This window comes from Dermacentor silvarum, chromosome 1 (genome assembly GCF_013339745.2).
Source record: "Dermacentor silvarum isolate Dsil-2018 chromosome 1, BIME_Dsil_1.4, whole genome shotgun sequence".
In the NCBI taxonomy this organism is placed as follows: Eukaryota; Metazoa; Arthropoda; class Arachnida; order Ixodida; family Ixodidae; genus Dermacentor; species Dermacentor silvarum.
The window spans coordinates 189,519,673-189,539,713 of NC_051154.1; the positions used below are offsets into that span (position 1 = coordinate 189,519,673).

Consider the following 20,041-nt stretch of genomic DNA (forward strand, 5'->3'; position numbering starts at 1 on the left):
CGCACGTAAGAAGCTTCTTATGAAGCGAAGGAAAATGGCCGTGTGAATACTAGCGTGAGCACCATGGAGGTAAAAAATTTCCTTCCTCCATGGTGAGCACGACAACGGGAAATTATGAGCGGCGAAAGCCACTTTCGATCGCAGCGCTGCGGCGGTATTTTCGCAGTTCACTGTAGCCGCGCTCAGCCGGTTCGCCTCACTTCGTCTGCATCGACCATGTGATAGTGCGCCGTTCCGCGGGTTCGGCAACGTGCTGGCAGCAGGCGGCTTTGGGGGCTCGTTTAGGTTGGGTTGAAAAAAAAAAATTGTTTTTAACGTAAAGTACGTCTAATATCACATTTTGTATAACTGGTTCAGGTACGTTTAACTTAATATTTCCTAAATATGCCGCCGAAGAAATCCAAAGCGAAGTCCGGCAAGAAAGAACAAGCTGGAAAAGGTACTGCTGAAGGCGACGTTGAAAAAAAGCTTGAGGACCTCGACATAAGCGACGGCTCTGATGGTGAAGACCACGATTGCAAGCCTGTACGTCGCAGTCAGAACAAATTTCAGGCTCTGGGAAGTGACGACGATGCCGAGAATAGTGAAGGCTCTGAGAAGGAAAGCAGAGGCGATGACGCCAGCAAAGGTATGCCGCGATCGTTATGACATTTTTTTTATGTGTGTGTCGGTGTCACTTTCTGTGTGCTCTCGGTGCGGCTGCACAGCCTGTAGTAAGGTTACCGTACCGGTCGGTTTGACATTCTCGAACTGTAGTGAAACTTCATTATGAATGCATATTGATTGTCGCTGCTGTCATCGTCGCTTTGACCTAGTTATGCATATTGTCGTAATGTGGTAGTCTAGTCAAAAATGAAAACGTATCGTTTTTAATTTATTATTCTTTTTTCCATGAAGTATTTTGGTGGAGACATGAGCATGTACTCAAACGAAGAGAGAAACAGTCGATCGCTGAACTGCATATTTGGGGTACGGAACCAAGGTCGTGTACGCTGTGAAGTCCTTACTATTTATAGTACACTATACATGTATAGCTCCAAAGCGCTCGTTGACCCAGCACTGCGCTGACATATGAAGCATTTGTCGACGAAATTTTTTATTTTCGATCACTTACGATTATATTTTCAGTGATAGGGTGCCTATGCGGTTACACTGTTCAGCTATAGATATCGCTTACCCTGTGTAAATCCTTCATTACTACCAAACTGTGTCACAGTACCGAATCAATTTCGTCTGTTTTAGACTAGAAGATCTGAAGGAAAATGACAGCGTACTCGGCCTAGACCAAAGGATGAGCTGGCAGTACGCCGAGGGCCTGCACAGAGGAATGCAGTTTCAATGAAACATGTCAAACAGCCCTGCAGTGGCCATACTGTTGCCCTACTGTCGTTCTATTTCTTTTACCTTGCCGCACCGTGATAACAGAAGATGAAGCAGAAAGGAATGCATAAGATTGTGATCCCACCGACTGCTAGGTATCGGTATGACTTCATGCTGTTCAGGTTGAACCAAAAGGACAAAGTTGATAATTAATGAGAGAGTAAAAGGAGTTGAAAGGAGAGAAATGGACAATTTTGACTTTGCAAATGTTGGGACATTGAAGCTGGTCATTATTTTCTTTTTTCTCTCTCTTTAAGGCTCGTTTAGGCAGCAGGGGTAATGGAGGAGGGAATGTAAGGAATGAAGAACCTTAGAAAATAACATACCGGTGGTGTTAGAATACAGTTTTCTTTTCATGACAAAGTGTAGTTCAGTTAGGAGGGACATGCTCTTGCTAGGTGCACCAGAACATTTGAAGGGACACTACTGATTTCTGGCAGTACTTGCCACGTCAGCCACTCTTAAAGGTTTGTTTCTGAGCCTTTTGAAACTGCTAAAGTACTAATGTATAGAAGGGCTATGAGACGCGTCCAGTGGCTGACAAAAGAGGCAGCTATAAACTTTACTAAAGCTTTGCTTGGAAGGCCATATTGCTTAATGATATGAAGAAATAAAGGCACCAGGACACTGCCATGTACAGGTGGGTCCACTGTTAGAGGGAACACGCGAGCGCGTGGCTCGCGCTCTGCGCAGTGCCATGTAAGAGAAGCGGTGAAAACCAAGTGCGTGCACGAAACGGCGCAGGGGCGGTGCATGCCGCGCATCGTCTGCTACCGAATTGCGCCTTCGCTTTGCTGGCGCGTGGCCGCGCTGCCGTGCAAGTGCACGTCAAGAGCCCCCCGTTTCAAGGAGAAACATTTAATTCTGTGCACTGCCATCTGTGAGACGTAGAAAGCAGATAAACACTCATTTCCACTGCGATGGCGTAGAATGCGAATAAGCAGCGGCAGAACTATGTTTCCGAGAACGGCATTTTTGGACATGCCAAATAATGTTGCTGTGCTGCGTCTCGCGAGAGTATTCCGTGGACGGAAACGCATTCTCATCCCCGCCGGTAACTGCAAATTCTTCTGAATGTTTTGCTTATATACGTTAGTGTCACTCCCTCACTATCATTTTAGAAGAGGGATGTTTTCGAATGACCATATACACGTTCACGTTTCCCGATTCCCCAATGGTAGCGTTACATGGCCTTTTGTATCTCCCAGCAACTAGGGCGTCGTAGCCAGGCATTACTGAAACATGCCGTGCACAACAGTTCCGAAAAGAAACTGTGGTGTCACTCGTGCTGGTTTCGTTGAGTCAGTCGTGGCGCTCCATCCATGAAGTGAACGTGTCGTGCAATGATGTCCGAACGCGAAGCTTCCTCCAGCAAAACAGTGCTTTATATCGCCTATAATGTTCTCAAAGTTCTATAATTGCTGTGTTTTTAGCACCCAGATGGCTGGCAAGTCAAGCGCAACTTTCCTCCTTTGGATCGCGTTCATCGCAACTGCGGCTCAAGAATTGTGGTCGCACGCCGTGCGCAGGCGAAGCGATGGGGGCAGCAGACAATGCGCGGCATGCGTCGCCCCTGCGCCATTTCGCGCATGCGCTTGGCTTTCGCCGCTTCCCGTGCATAGCGCTGTGCGGAGCGTGAGCCTTGCGCTCGCGTGTTCCCTCTAACAGTGGACCGACCTGTACTTCTTGTTTGAGCCTGTCATCGGAGTATGCCACATAATTACATTCTTTGACACAGCTAGGGTAAGATCTCCAAGCACTGCTTTCTGCAATTGCTACTGTGGGATAAGTCGCTAAGCTCTGTATAAAGCCTGCGTTGCTGAATAATTTGAACATGTATCCAAATTGGTGATGATGGATGGTTGCTGCGAGCTACAACAGCTCATTGTATATGTGATCACCATTTTTTGCCTGTTATACTTTTCAAAGAACTCATAGCTCAAGTTTGCTATTTCTTATTGCTAAGAAACCATAGCTGTAATTGACTAGGATGGTAATGTTCAGGTAGTTTTCGTGGATGCAGGTTTGATGCCGCAAGGTTGACTTCCTTGTTCATTATTGGATGAGTGCCAAACCATCACAGGTTGAACATATGCCATGAAAATCACAAAACGCAGAGTTATTGCCCAGCAAAATAACAGAATTCTAGATGATGATCTAAAATGTGCAAGTGGCATCTTCCAAGAAATATTCTTTCTCTTCATCAGAAATGAAGTGGGGCGCTTCTGAAGCTAAAATTGTTTTTCTCAATTGACATTTGTCCACTAAAGTTTCATATAAACTGCCATATTTGCACGAATTAGCGCAAGCTTTTTTTGTTTAAATTTCTGGCCTCTGAACGTGCCTCGCATTATATTTGGATTCGTGACACGAATGTAACCTGTCCTTTTGGATTTATTTTGGGCACTTCAAACTGCAGTGAACTAAACCATTGGGCACCACTGCGATCGCTACCACATACAGAGCCATTTTCAAACACACACAATTGAACACAATAAAGCTGTCTTCAATCGCGTGGTGGGCACTGCTGAAGTGCTGCCTGTTCAATACCTTTGGTGGCATGGAAGACACCATTCTCGCCGATGGTGACAAAAATGTCAGCAGGGACAAGTAAACTGTGCATGCACTCGTCCTTTCACTGTATTTTGTGACTGCAGTTTGCAGTAACAATGAATAAAGCGCCCTGCGGGCATCTGCTTTTATGTGCAGTTCCTTGTTTCTTTGCTGCATCACCTCCTGTTATAATTGTAATATGTATATTTTCTTTTTCTGAGAGACCGAAAGTCCCCCCTCGTGTTATATTCGTGGTTGCATTATTTATGTGCAAATATGGTTTATAAGGTTTAAGCAACTTTAGACTGTTTTGTGGACCAATGCTTATTTGGGAATGCTACCGTAGACAAGCATTCTTTAATATGTGCTTTCTGGATAATAAAATAAATTTTTAAAGCCTGGGGAAAGACTAAGGAAGGTAGTGTCATTTGAAGAATTGTTTACTTTGTGAAAAATAATTAAAATGTATGTTTTGGCACGTAAAACCCCATAATTAAAAAAAAATAAAATGTAGAAAAATAACTACAGTTAAGCACACTAAGCCACCTTTCACGATGAAATACATGAACGTTGCAAGCTGCAATTTAATTTTTAAATCATAGTTGTACTAAGCAAGCATATTGAGTTAACACTTGTACCAGCCATACCTTTCTGGAAATTGGCCCAGAATAATAAACTTCGACCCATGGGCTTATAGCAATGATGTAAATTATAATGATTTAATATTATAATAAAATCTGATTAGTGCTTCAAACTTTCATGTGTGATGAAATGAAAGGTGTGCCACTTATACAAACTAGACAGCACTTTGAGAAAAGGCGTTCGGCTAAGTTGCTGGCTGTAAGCTGGTACTGCGAATAGCGCTGTCCATCTTTTTGTATGATGAAGGCTAACCTTGAACCAGTTGAGTCTGCTAAAAACTTCTGTTGTAGTTTCAGCAATGGTTCTTGTCCCAAAGACTGGTAAGATGAAGCAAATATGTCTACCTGCAGTGCGATTGCAGCAAGGAGGATTGCATGTTCAGGCCCTTGGTGGACCATGGCAGAAAGGGGTTCTGATGTGAAAGTACTTTGATAATGCATGGGTTGGCATTTGGATTGTTAATGAGAATTACTCTGTTTGTTCTTGGCCTTCATTTCTGTCAGAGGTGGCACCAGCCAAGAAGGTATCTCACAAAGAGAAGAAAATGATGAAAAAGCAGGTAACCAATTTCTCCAGCATTGAGGTTAGTTGAATAGTACAAATGAGCTTCCCATTTTCTTTTCATTAGTCAGAGTACCAGAAACAGCTGGAGAGTCTCAACAAGGGAAAGACATCATCTGACGGAGACCAATTTACAATATCCCAAGCTGACAAGTCGGCTGCACAGCAGATTCAGCAGGAGAATGCCGTAGACATTAAGGTGAGGAACTTGCCTTTGAGCAGTGTTTCCAGTTGGGCTTGTTGGTTCATCGTTATGGGGAAACAGCACTACAAGGGAGCAGCGTTGCAGGGCAACACAGTGCTGTGTGCGACTTCTTTGTGCGTCTCTTTGTCTTTGTCAGATTTCTGCCCTGTTCCCTTGTAACGGAGTCGCAACTGAGGCCATATTCTTGCGCAGTCACTGGCATGGTTATCAACTTCATGCATGCTGAGTGATGGAAGCAGACAAGATGAAAGAAAATTGTGGGTCCACATATTTAGCACCAGAGCTTTTCGCATTGTGCAGCTTTCATGTGAATTGGCATAATTGGCAGCCAGAACACTGCGGCATTATGAGCCAGTTGCTACTGTGAGTCAATGAAAGGGATGGATATGTCACCATAGTCTAAGCGGAGGGTCTTAAAAGGCAAATATTAAGTCAAGCTAAAGTGATAGATTTGTGCTCGAGAGCTGCCTAAAGTCAATATTATCACGAACATAGCTTTAGTATTTGAAAAATTGAGGTAGATGCAGGGACACGATTAGAGACACCTCCGGGCCATTCAAGTACTAGCTCGATGACTAATGCGCTCCTCATTATAATTCTGTCACTAGTACTCAATCTCTCGTAATAGAAAGATCATTGTATTACATTATAAGACGAAATAAAATGCTACTTCTCCAGATCTACTTGATCTTTAGAAAAAGAACTTAGCAACAACGTAGGTGTTTGAAAAGTTTAGTTTTCTCCACCCTGGAGCCACCCGCGCTTTCGCGTTTCTGTAGTTTTGTTATCACGTAGTGCTGGGCTGGTTTTTCTGGCTCGCGAAACTCACAAACTGCAAGTAGCAGACAATGCCACGTCCATGTGATGTCACGGGATTCACGAACGGTCTATGGCCCTTGACCAAGAGCAGCTGCAGAGGTGAATCCAACGCTGTCTTGGCTCGGCTTCTCCATGGCCACATGTGAACGTTTTGTACAGAAAACTGTAGCGCCGTTTTAGTCCCCGACGGCAGTAAAGGGCGGTGATGGCGTATGCAAAGTCGCCACTCCCCCGCACAGGGGTGGGCCATTAATTGCGCTAAAGGTATGCAAACGCTTCAGACACAATTTTCTCATAAACTAAGTCTTTTCTTGACATGAAACAAGCGCTGCAAGGTTTTTTGAATGCTATTTTTTAACAGTCCACGTCAACTTAGTATTTGCCTTTAGTGTCCCTCTAAACTTGTTTAGAGCATCGAGCTGCATACTTAGCATGCAGCTCCCCGTGGTCTACACTTGTAATCTTTGGCAAAAGGGAAAATAGATTTTCGTGCATATTAGTGAGGGAGAAAATGAGTGCTCTGGAGAGCCACGTGGACCACAGATGAGCTTTGCAGGCCAGCTGTCGCCTATGGACCACTTGTTTGAGACTTCTGGTAAAACAGAAAGTGAAGCCTTGTGTTCGCATTGACATGGCTTGTCTGGTGTAAACTTTGTTCTGGTTAGGTGGCGAAATTGATGACAATTCATTTATGTGTTGACTTCCGTGTGACCTCATTGCCAAATTAATTACGTGCAGAGGTAAAGGCATTAGCCATTCTCTTAGTCAAATATTTACCAAAGCGTATCACAGGTGGAATGATATTATCAGTGTATAACTCCTCTTGGGGTTCTTCCCTCTAATATATGTTTAACTGGTGGTCATTTTTATAGAAATTCTTGAAAATTTCCACCGACTCATCTTTCATTTCTTTGTTTGCACAAGTTATAAATGCCCATTGGATACTTGGGCTGTTATGACTTGTACACCTGTGTTGACAGTTGCTAGGACTGACGACTGTTTATATTTTGGCAGGTTGACAATTTCTCCATCTCGGCAAGAGGCAAAGATCTTTTTGTAAATGCTAGTCTCACAATTACAGCTGGCAGGCGCTATGGCCTTGTGGGGCCCAACGGGTGAGTGTGTTTACTCCTACTGCTTTTTTTAAGGACTTTGTGTTCTGACATGAATGTCATCGATGTATTTATTTCAGCCATGGGAAAACAACACTGTTGAAGCACATTGCGAACCGTTCCTTGAACATTCCACCCAACATTGATGTCCTACTGTGTGAGCAAGGTAAGCAATGTATAGAAGGAATTTTTTATATTTCATACCTTTGTGTAATTGGGCTTGGCGAGCACATGTTTTAATGCAACAGCGCATGACAGACTCGGGTGATGATTTCAATCCACTTTAAGTAAGAGAGTGACTGTCTAAATATTGTATAGGGTAGTAGTCTATTTAAAGCTATTAAATGTGTGTAAATATTCAAAACTTTAGAATAGATAAGATTAAATATTACCCTCATCGATTTGATCTTTGAATCGAAAAGTTGCAAGTATTTGTAAATACAGATAGTTTTCAAATGTTTCAATTCACCAGCTTTGCACAAAATGCACAAATGTGCAACCAAGTTAATGCCAGCGACCAATTCAGACATAAAACACGAGAAGATACATAGTGGAGCGCATTATGTTGCTCAGGGAGTTTAACTTTTCTGGCTGAACTGCCATCACGTGCACTCACCAATTACTCCTGAGTATGCAAATAAACTGCTTATTTGCTCCTAATGCTCCATCTTTACTTTTAATAATCAACACTTCATAACACTCAATCTAATGACAGAAACTTGCTAACATTGTTCATGTACTAGGATATGAAGATCATCTTATATTTATGGTGAAAACAGCTGCTGATTATTAGAAAACTATTTGAGAAGTATTCAATTTGCTTCTGGCTCTTCAATTCGGTTTTGAAAATTACTATTTGCACACCCCTAAAGCTATGCTTGAAGACAAATACTGCCAGGAAGATAAACACTGAAGCATGGGCATAATGTATTGCCTAGTCATTTCTGTGGGTTATCTACTTTAAGGTAAAGGAGGGTATCATTCAGCTACTATTTCAAATTCCTGCATGTGTCATTTGTTGGGATGTCATGTTTTAACTCGCAGTGCAATTGTATCAAGCACAGATGTCATTAACCCTTTGCGGTCCAAAACATTTACTCACTTTCCGGTCGTTCCGGTCCGTAACTATTTCGCTAGTTTCGGGCGCCGCGAAAGAAAACCACAACTGTGGGAGAAAAACTCGCATGGTGTTTATTTTTTTCGGTTTCTTTTTGTCCCCAAGTCATTTAGCGATACTTAGGCAGTTTGTGGAAGCGTTCAAAGCACTCTCCTGGGTGCAGTCCGAGATTGTTTATGCATGTTTTGCAGAAGAACACTGTTTCCCTCCTGCCCCTTTTTGTTTTCCGGTCACTGCAAACTGCGCAGTCCTTGGTGCTTCGGCCGGACATCTTGTATATGAAATGGGGCTTTCCATCCAGCCTTTGTTCGCAGTCCAAATGTGCAGATGGGCCCTGCTTCCTAGCGTGAGCCCTTACGTCACCCACCAGCTGCTCTATCAGGTTCCTCTGGTACTGCAGGTTTCGCTGCTCTTTCTCTCCCGGCTTCAGGAGCTGCATTCTCATCAAAAGGAAGCTGTTACAATCAGAACTTCGAGAAGCCAAAAAAAAAGCTTCCTACACCATTTCATCAACTTTCGAAAAAATGCATAGCTTGCACAATAATGATTGTTGTTGTTGCCACCGTCTCCAGCGTCGTCGTCTTCTTTGTCGCTGGCTTCTGTTGAATCACTTTCTTTGTCATCAGATGGAGGCACATAGGTCTCTTCTTCACTACAATCGTCTTTGCTTTCACTAAAAGCTCAGAATTATTGCCGTAGAAGGCACTCGGCGAGAAGGCGGCCATGCTTCGCTGCAAGTGGCGCCGAATCTGAGCTGCACGCCACTCGAACAATCGAAGGGTTTAACTGCATAGCTACTCCATCTAGTTTTAAAAAAAAGCAAAGCTCAAATCAAATCAGTTACTGACTTTTTTTAAAGAGATGGCGCAACATGCATTATGAGACAGTGCGCGCGCAATTCAACCACGAGAAAGCTTGTCGGGCAGTGCCTGACAGGGGACTGCTGCGGCCATGTTGCGTTGTCGGGAGGGGCCCGACAATGGACCGCAAAGGGTTAAAGCAGGCAGAGGTTGGTGGTAGAGGAGTTTAGTTTATGCTCTCACCCTCCTTCATAACTTTTCCTCTGGGGCTTTATTCAATTTCAGATGCCATCTTCAAGAAATTTATGGCTTTAAAAAAAAAAAATTGATCTTTTTTTTATTGTGTTGCATGAACATTTATGCCATTTCATTTTGAACACTTCATCACAAATACTTTGCCCTTGTATTGCATTCACCTTCAAAAATTTCTGGCCAAACTAAGCCTCTAGTTTTTGCTTGCATGGCTGATAAGGTGCAAATCGTGGATGAGTGCATTTTGTGTAATATGTTGAGTTGGAAATTCTGAAGAAATGCCTTGTCTCTCACTCAAGTGTTTATTATTCTTGTCAGATCTTTCCTGAAGAGCAAACCTCTTTCAGCACAAAATTGATACTGGCTTGCGGTTGCCTACATTGCATCGTACATTTTTTTTTACTCTGATGGCTGCGCAATACTTGCATTATGACTGCTCACTGTTCGCCTTCGTTGCATTGTAGAGGTGGTTGCTGATGACACCCCTGCTGTTGAAGTTGTCCTCAAGGCTGATTTTAAACGCACTGAACTTCTGGAAGAGCAGAAAAAGTTGGAAGATGATGCAGCTCGTGGCAATCTGAAGAATCAGGACAGACTTACAGAAGTAAGAGTGCAGTTTCACTATGTTTTATCATGCTCAGTAGAGAATATCTGTCAACTTTTTCAACTATCTTGTTATGGTGATTCTCGTGAGAGCACTCTCGCTGACTGTTCCTTTGAGAGGCTGTCAGGAAAGTTTGCGTCAAGGTCTCCGACCAACTCCGGATTATACGTACAAGTGTGTGGAGCATGTGAAGTGCTTCTATTCTGCGATGATTGCATGTATTAAAATGAAGCATGCTCAATTTAAGGGAAAGTTTAATTGCTACATTTCTTGAAAACAGTGTTAAATCCTCACATAGATATTTTATGGAAAAAAATACTTATAATCTCTTATCGTAAATTGTCATCTCCAAGTTGCACTGGTGGATCCAGAAATGGCGCCCTGGGGGCCGTCCCCCCACCGTCCTTGAGACATGCCAGCTCTTATGTGCTGATGGAAGTGAGCGTGCATTGAGACCCCCCTTGTTCTTTGTTTTTATTTTTTCACATTAGGGCACATTAGGGCTCGTTTTTTTCTGCTCCTAAATCTGCTCCAAAAAGTAAAATGTTACTTCCATCACTGAGAGTGCAATTAGTGCTCGTTTTCATGCTGAGCAAATTGCTAAAAAAGTAGAGGTACTTAGCTGTCTTTATTAAATCCTTAATTGGTTCGATGTAAATTAATTCTTAGTTCGTATGCCTGTATTTAGTGACATGGGCCCAGCTGATCACAGGGAGACACATTAAGGCTTTTTATTACACTTTGCAGGTCTATGAAGAATTGCAACTGATTGGTGCTGACTCAGCTGAAGCACGGGCTCGACGGATTTTGGCTGGTTTGGGTTTCACACGTGAGATGCAAGATAGGCCTACCAAACAGTTTTCTGGTGGTTGGAGGATGAGAGTGTCCCTTGCCAGGTGAGAGGTTTATTACATTTACTGTGGTTGCTGTTACAAGAAGTCCTTTTGGCTCTCAGTGGGTCTGTGTATACGCCGTGCCAAAAAAACACCATCACATCATGTGATCAGTAAAGCAAAACATTACTGTATGTTTTACTTATTGTAACCTCAATATAACTAAGTTGAAGGGCGAAGTCAAAAATTCTTTGGCGTAACTGTTATATTATTATAAACTTTGCCCTCACAGTCGACAGTGCCAACAGGGGGAGGGGGAGATTAACCATAGTTACCATCCGGTTAGCTGATAAGCAACAGCCTGCTGCAGGCTGTGAAAGAAATATACTGCCAGAAAATTCCGATCAAGCGCCCCCACCCGTGCAAGAGCCCCCCCCCTAACTTCACTGCTAATTTCAAATTTCCGCGCCGTTCCGGGAAAGCGCCCCCCCCCCCCCCCCCCACCAACACTGGCCTGCCACATCCAGTCCACGAAAATGATGGCAAATTCGGCAAATCGCACCAGTGCGCATCGGGCGCCCGGATGAGCCATTTCATCGAATCATGGTCGTACCCGGGCGCCCCAGTGGGCACGCGAGTGCATCGGGGTGAACTGCGGCTGGCGGTCGGTAGTTCACGGACCGCCGGCCGACGGCGAGATCTGCCTCTCGCACGGCACAAAGGAGTTCCCTGCGGCACAGTGACGTGACCACTCGGTGACTGAGGAGTGGTCGCGGCTACGCTCTGGCATCGCCGGCAGCTTCACCGCTGCTAATCACTCGCCACCGATATCGTCGCTAGGCCTTTTTCAGTTCACTTCGAATCTGTAGCCGACGGCGCTTCAGAACGAACCGCCGACGCTCCCAAGCAGCAATGTTTTGTTACCGTCGTTGCCGCTTTACCCTCTCGAATAGACGCTGCATAACCAATGTTCGCGTCGCCGGTCGCGGCGACGCGTCGGTGCAGCGTCGATGCGCTTTCTGTAGTTCTTTTGGTGGTTTTGAGTAACGGTGGTGTTGAGAGTGATAAACACCACTAACAAATCTTTGGCTTAATAAAGTTCATGTTCAATAAAATTTTAATGCTATTCCAACTGCGCTTTTTTTTTTGCGGGAAAATTTTGTCGTGGCCATCTTGAATTTTGGTGCCGTTCCGGGATAGCGCCCCCCCTAACTTTGCCGGTAATTTCGACTTGCTCGAGGGGGGGCGCTTGCTCGGAATTTTACGGTGTGTACATGACAATTTACTTTCCAGCATAAACCAATCGCTTGGCTTATCAATGTGATTCGTGAGCATGCCTGGAATCACTGCAGTCCTATGATTTTGCACAATGCTAGTTGCTGTATACGAGCAGATGCTTCTACACAACCAAAAAATATCTTTACACTGGTGTCCAGCAACGAGTGTTGTATAAAGTGAGAGGCTTGCAGTGGTCTGCCGGCACACTCGGGAAACACTGATAAGCTAATGTAGATGTACTGTAAGCCATGTGCTCTGCTGTGCGCATTTTATTTCTGTGTGATAGTACACAACACTCAACCGACGTGCAATGTGTTATGTGCATCAGAATGCAGTAGTCGGTAGCAGTAGAGCACAGTAGTAGTGTGGCTGGTTACTCAGTAGCGCTGATGATAAAAGATTTTCCGTGTTACCAGGTGGCTGAAAGTTTGCAGGAGCACTGCTGCATGAAATGAGCTACCTACAGTGCCGCACACTGGCAGATTTTTATCTAGTTGGCCTGGAATGATTAGTATAGCTTCGTTCTGGACTATAAATACTCTGGCTCATTATTTCTATTGCTAGAAAATTTTTCCTTCATGAAAGTAACCGTAGGTTGGTGGCACACTTTTTCAAGGACTTAAAATTGCTTGATTATCTGCATCTGCTGGTTGCAACTATGTTTTAAGCAAGTTATTTGAAATTAGCTAGTTTTTGTGAGAGTCCACTGATTGGTACATTAGAAGTAAGCAGACATTACATAATGGCTTGAACAAAACATGCGGGCATAAAGCAATGCTTTTAATCATGCAGATTGCAGTGATGCCCAGCTCCAGTTGCCCCAAACTGCTCCAAAAGGGGAATGCTGCTACATGCTGCTCCAAACTGTCATTTTTGTTGATAACTGCTTCGAACCTGTTCCGAAACGGCGCTGGGAAATTCGATCTCATGGTTATTACCAACTGTTGCTGTGGCAACTGTGATATGCGACTGATTACTTTTACATTGTGATGCTCAGCTTTATTGGCTTTGATCTCATTTCTGCCACACGAAGTGGCATTTTAAATATATAGCTCATTTAGCTGTATTTTTTAACTTGACATTGTGATGAAATGTGAAAGTGACTAAAATTATTTCTATCTCATACCGATTATCAACTGCGGCTTTGGCAACGGTTATATGCGATTGAGGTTACTTTTATAATGTGGTGCTTGGCTTTACTGGTTTGATCTCATTACTGCCACAAGTACTGGTATTTTAAATATATATCTCATTTTATGCGCATTCGATAACCATCCTTCTTATTTGTTTGTTTCTTGCAATTTGTGTTGATTATTGTATGTGCAATATGTTTCATAGTAGATACTAATATTTATGAGATGCTTCAGTGATGCATTTAACTCCAGGATTCGTTTGGCATATTTTGCCAACTTCTCCGAAAACACCAATAGCTGCTCCAACTAACATTTTTTCTGCTCCGAAAACACTTATGGCTGCTCCAAAGTGGAATTTTTCCTGCTCCTAAATCTGTTCCAAGAAGTAAAATGACGCTTCCATCACTGAGAGTGCAACAAGTGCTTTTTTTTTTACATGCTATATAAACTTGCATAAGGGCAGCGTTTTTCTGTCCCCCACGATTTAAGTGTAAATTTTTAATTTGTTATCCATACATGAATTTTCAGAAAAATTTTTTAATAGCATTGAAAAAATGAAACTAATTGCGACTGTCGGACAGCTCTAACGTCTTGAACCTCAGCATGTCGGTCGGCAGTGTACAGCCGTTGTTCCGCACCTCCGAGATGTAGCTCAGAAGTTTGATTTCAAGATCCAGGAATTTGCAGAGCTTACCCTGGAAGGTGCGAAGGGGGGTGTGGCTCGTACACTAACAAATTTTTCTAATATATTTTCCTTAATTATCTAGCCCAAAACACAGGGGTATAGCCCTTACATGAGATTATGTGTTATGCCTTTTTGGTTTAGTGCCATTTTATTTATTGTCTTTGCATAAGGGATATTTGTGTGCAAGCTATAGATAAATCCGACCTCTCTGCTGTTCTGTAATATAAACCTCTCTCTCTCTAATTTGTGTGTCTCAAGGTGAAATTATGATACGGCAGATTTTCATGGTTCCTTTGTGTTTGTCTCAAAAGCAATTGTACTGTACTTTCATTGCACAAAGTGTACCACATTTGGCAATGAAGTGCTCCCCTTGTTTCTTACAACCACATCAAGGTGACCATTATACTGCAGTTGTGTACTTCCTGCATTCTTCTTAACATTAGTAGAGCTATCTTATCTTGAGCAGATACCTTGGTAAATGACTGGCTTTCTTCCATTATATGCATCTCATAAACAATTTTATGCGCCTTAGTAGATTCCCGTGACTAGCCTAACGGGAAGATTGTTTTTTTTTCCAGGGCACTTTTTTTTATTGGACCTATTGTACTTTTGTTACTAGCCTAACTGAAAGGTTACATTTTCTTCCAGGGCCCTTTTTATTGAGCCTACTTTACTCTTGTTGGATGAACCGACCAATCATTTGGACCTGAACGCTGTAATTTGGCTTGATAAGTAAGTAGCTTTTGCTAGTGACTCAATTCCCACATCCTCTTAATGTGGCCTGTGCATGTTTACTGTGCATGTTTAGCCTGTGCATGTCTTAGTGTGGCCAGGATGGCTTAATGTGTTGTGTGTTGAAATTGCACTGTGATTTATGGACTCTCCTGCCCTGTGCAAGCCAGCCTTCGCTGCAGTACCACATCCAGCTACGATTGCTGGGTACATGATAATATATAGTCGACCCTTCATATAAGAAAGTCGTACTTCCAGTGAAAAACTTCATGAAGTCATGAAATTCGTTATGTCCAGGTTTCTATGCTTGAGCTGTAAAAAGTAATTCTCTGGTTCCTGAAGCAGTTCTGGTGGATAGCATCGTTTCAAGCAGCATTTTGTGGTAAAATGACTGTGACTGCAGAACTGCATCATTTTTGCTCAAATTTAAGAACGTTTACTATGCCACCGTATTGCATAAGGTTGGTTGTTAGTCTTGCTGCAGTTATGTTAGTAGACAACTATGTAACCAGCTGTGGCTGTTGCTTGGTACTAGTGTGGGCAAATTTTTCTGTTTAAAACGTTATCGCTAATGGGTTGGTTTCCAACTTGCTTGCAGCTATCTTCAAGTCTGGAAGAAAACCCTTCTGGTGGTTTCCCACGACCAGAGCTTTTTAGACAATGTTTGCACAGATGTCATACATCTAGACAACCAAAAGCTTTTCTACTACAGAGGAAATTTCAGTGAGTGATTAATCTGGCTGCTTTCTTCTTCCCTTTTTTTGTTGTCTTTACTTTTTTAGGTTGTAGGTGTAAGTGCAAGGTCTTTGCTCCGTAAGGCTTAACTACTATCAGGCAATGTTTATCAAAGAGGCATTTAAGAGCAACACTAGATCAGCTTTAACTGGTAAAGTACGCTTTTGAAGCTATTTTGTTCATTTGGCAGAAAATGGTTCATTATTGCACGGGGATATTGTTAAAACTTTGTGTCGAAACTTCAGCACTGATTTGTCAGTGTTAAGTTGTGGATTTCAAGGTTTCTTCTCCTCCCTGAACCATTTTGGCGCAGGAATTGTTCATGAAACTTGCTAGGTTGATTCTTTTGTTCCTTTAGCATGTAATGGAGTCCTAACATTTACCAATAAATAATCAAGTGGATGTTAGTAGATGCTGTCAAAATTAAAAACTTAGCAAGCTGGTGCGTGATCTTCAGGGCTGGATTGCCACCCATCTTTCTTTTTTGCATCTTTTCTGGCTTGCATGCTCATGAAATTTCTGTAATATAATCTAATCCACATGTCGCTGCAGATGTGAGAGCCCAGTACCTTTGTGCCCATTCTGCAAGTTTGTCAGGCTCACGTGGTCTGCAAGGTGTTTAAGAAATGTGGTATCTCTGATGCCATAGGCAGCCCTGAAGATGAGATGCTGTGGGCTGTTATAGTGATAAGGAGGCCTCTGACAGCGACAATGAGTGATGCCCAGTCCACTGTATTTTGTTCAATTTCTAATTGATTGAAGTATCAAAATGGTTGATGCGTGTTACAATTGCATGTTGGCACTTTCCATTGGCATGAGTGTGCTCAGCTTATTCTGTGCACTGATTAGGATAAGTGAGTGGCCATATATATCGAATGTGCATATGCCTACTCATGATATGTGGGCTGATCTTACAAACAGTGGAGATATGGGGCTTCAGACCCATACCACTTTTCCAGTGGCTCCTAGATCTGAATGACTGTTAGCTGTACAAACAGGCATCTGGGCACTTGTGTAAACACTCATACCATGAGCATGAAAACGTATGTTGTGCACATGCACATTCGAGTCCAGGGTGCCATAGTAACCTATGGTTAGCGTACGGTATACATTTTCAATCCATCTCACTGACAAAATCATAACAGAGCATTCTTCTTCAGTGTCATCATGGGTTGTCACTGTTCAAGAGTTCAGGATTGGGAAGACATTGTTGCCTTCTCAAAGATTGTTCCCAGTAGCTTGTTTCTGAAACATAGCTGTATGTAATCGGTAATTGTATAGCTGCCAACTCTCCCAAATTTTCCATAACGTTCCTGGATTAGAGCTTGTTTTATAACTCCTTCAGGTGCCAATAAATTCGGTCTATAGAAAATTTACTCTCACTAAATTTCTTGCTTCTCTAAAGTCAAGAAAAGCCTACAGGTGCAGAATGGTGCAGAGCAAACAACCAGCCATTTCGTTTTACTAAAACACTGGACACACATTATTGAATCTTGCTGCACAGATACAATCATAAATGTTTCAAGATTTACGCGACACGTCTTAAATATCATTATTTTTATCGGTACTTTTGCTTTTGATGCACTATCTTGGTGTGCACGATTGTGCCCACAGCACCTGAAGGGGATAATTTTACGAGTGTTGTACTAAGTATTACAAATTCTGTTCATGAAAAAGTGCAGCTCACCAGTCTCTGGCTATATGTCTTGAGATGGTGAAAGAATTTTATTCAGACAAATTCCCGTAGCAGGCAATATCAGCTACAGGGAAGTCACTAAAAAAGTCACTGCAATATAAAAAAAATTGTTGCTTGTAAGTCTCAACTGTGCCATTTTCCCTGCTGCTTTTGTACTGCTTATAAAGGTAAATCATCATTTATAAAGTACGATTGTATTCCCCCATCCCCCCTGTAAAAAGAAATGTGCTCTGGGGAAAAAAAATAATACAGTAAATACTCGATGATACGAATCTCGCGGGGTCGTGTGAAATGTTGGTATCACCCAAAATTCGTATCATCAAAACATACACAAAATGAAGAAAAGGTGAATTTATTTTTAGCAGAAACAATTCCTAATTGTGGAACCCCATTGATACGTTCCTTGCTGCGGCGTTTTCCCGGCTGCTGCATCGCGTTTTCACGGTCCCGACCTAAATCATACATTGACTTCTATGTACAGTGGAATCTCGATGATACGATCATGGCTAATACGAATTTCCGGATGATACGAATTTTTCTGAGGTCCCGGCCGAGCCCCATTACTTTGCAACGTGCTAGAGAACGGTTGTTACGAATCGACTTTCGACCCGCGCCGGTTGATACGAATAAATGCCGCCCCACCGACGGCCGCGAAAGAGAACAGCGCGCAGTCACCGGGTTTTTCCTTTCTCTTTTGGTGCGGAGGCGCGGGCGCGGCGCCGGACAGCGCGGAAGCTGCGACTGGGCGCGAAGAGTTTGAAGCGGTGGCGCTTTTGTTGCTTTTCTTTTTGTCTCTTTGCTCGCTGCGGCGGCTGTGCTTCCCCACGCGTGGCCGCCACAGCAAGCGAAGGTTCGTGTGGTCTATCGCTTCAACGGAAACTGAGGGGCGTAAGCACATACAAAGGTCAGAGCTGTGTGGAGATCACTTTTAAGATATGGTGCGCGCGACAACACCGAAAGCAGGCACAGGCTTAAAGTACAAGAACGCATTAGTTGGAAGAGTAAGAGCCTCCCCTCCCTCCCGCGCTACCTTCCCGCTTTGCTCCTTTCGCGTGGGGAGATTGCGTCGCCAGTTACCCTTGCGCTCGGTTGCAAGATACGCATTTGGCGCCGCAGCACAGCGTCGCCCCCCCCTCCCTTCCTCCCATACCCCCACGGCCTTTCGCGTAACGGAAGTCGTGTTTGCTCTCCGCTGTGCGTTTGCTGTCCGTGAAGGCACGCGTCCCCCGCACACTTTCACTCGCACATACGGCGTGCGGTGACGACTTTATCGCCCTTGGACTCGTGCTCCATGTCTCACGCTCCTCCTCCGCATCGCCCTCGTTGATATCCTCTCCCATCGGTGGGCGCACCTCGTGCTCGCTACCGTCCTTGTCGGCGAGATTTTCCCGCGGAAGCCGCAATTTCGTCTCATGTGAATGCACTGTAAGCGGTATGCGTATACATGGAGTTTTATGGGAGGGTAAACGGGAGTCGGAAAAGGCCGTGTTTTAGCCAGTTCGGCACTCTAAACGGTTACGTTATAAGTGATCTATACTGTAAATGCTTTTTACGTACGTGTGCCTGAGTGAGTTCACCTCTCGACTCTTTAACTAGTTTTAATTGTGTTTCGATGATACGAATTTCGGCTAATACGAATTTTTTCCATGACCCCATGAGATTCGTATCATCGAGATTCCACTGTATTAAGTTCCCCTTGATATGTCGCCAGTCTGTAATTTTCCTGTATCTTGCATTGCTTTTGAATGTGGCGGTCACGTAAATTTAGTGGTGCAGCCAGCTTGTATGTTGCAACAAGTGACCGGCACGTTGCCGATACGGCGCGGAAACGCAGACGCTGTATCTTGAAGGTGATCTGCAACGTGCGCAAAGTGCGCGGCCCGCGTGGGCCTCATCTCCAAAACGATCTGCATTTTTGACAAAGTGTGCCTAGTGCCAGTTAGCTTAGTATGTGCTGTGCTTTTGACATTTAGTTCCCTTTGAAGCAAGAGACGGCGCAAAGGTCAATTCGCTCGTTGCGGCTGCCGTGCTTCTTTACTCTAGAGTTATGACAGCGAGTTTCCACGGTCATCAAGCGAGATGTGTTTACCTGTGTGCGCCTGACACCAAGCTTGTTAATTTAGTTAGTAAGCGAATGTTTACAAGTTTATACGACCGATAAAGCTACTATCCTTACTTCGTACAGCTGTCTACTAATTTGCTATCACAATTGTTGCTTCACCTTTCGGGTGAAACTGTGACTTTCTTTTTTCTCAGTCCCTTGAAAAATGTCAACAGGGTTCTACTATCTGTGTGCGTTTTCTTCTTGCACAAATCGTCAACGATTGCCTTCTGGAAGGCGTAGAAGTGCGCGCATGTGATCTCATGAATGTTTTCGCACGCCACTGAAAGCCTCAGCACGTCGAGTGCAGGGAACATTTTGGCCGTTGTTGCTGCTGCAGCGGTCCTCGTCTTCTTTCTCGCTGATCAAAGCATCACCTAGGCTGTGTACGGTCCGGTCCGCTCGACGGGGGAACCAATGAGAGATTGCGCAGCCCCGTGACGTAGCCGGTTGCTTGGCGACTATGGATCTGGCTTGTCTGTGCTGGTCGCTCTGCTGGCTCGGCCGCTGCCGCCGCCAATGTTTTTCGTATTGTGAGCAATGCATTTCGGTCAGGGAATGTTACGAATTCATATCACGGCAAAATTCATACCAGCCGTGATCGTAGCACCGGAGTTTTACTGTACTTGTTATTCCCCCCCCCCCCACCCTTTTTTTTGGTGTTGTGTCCGCACAATTTTTAATCATTTTAAAGTGCGCAGGTTGGTAGCCATAGTAATTGATAGTGTTCCATGATAATCATTGCTGAAGCATACGCGTGTATTGTATTGTTACACCCATGATAGGCATTTATTGAGATGCCA

General features: G+C 43.8%; 1 protein-coding gene across 1 annotated transcript in view; it reads left to right on the forward strand.

Moving 5' to 3' along the window:
- Positions 1 to 219: 219 nt before the first annotated feature.
- The window catches only part of LOC119436545 (ATP-binding cassette sub-family F member 1), a 42,627-nt gene continuing 22,805 nt past the window's right edge, over positions 220 to 20,041 (forward strand). Inside the window, exons 1-9 of the mRNA XM_037703419.2 lie at positions 220 to 628; positions 5,079 to 5,134; positions 5,204 to 5,335; positions 7,175 to 7,275; positions 7,353 to 7,438; positions 9,906 to 10,045; positions 10,793 to 10,941; positions 14,623 to 14,706; positions 15,305 to 15,429. Of these exons, the coding sequence (XP_037559347.1) occupies positions 385 to 628; positions 5,079 to 5,134; positions 5,204 to 5,335; positions 7,175 to 7,275; positions 7,353 to 7,438; positions 9,906 to 10,045; positions 10,793 to 10,941; positions 14,623 to 14,706; positions 15,305 to 15,429 (1,117 nt within the window). The 5' untranslated portion in view covers positions 220 to 384. The remainder of the gene's footprint in view (positions 629 to 5,078; positions 5,135 to 5,203; positions 5,336 to 7,174; positions 7,276 to 7,352; positions 7,439 to 9,905; positions 10,046 to 10,792; positions 10,942 to 14,622; positions 14,707 to 15,304; positions 15,430 to 20,041) is intronic.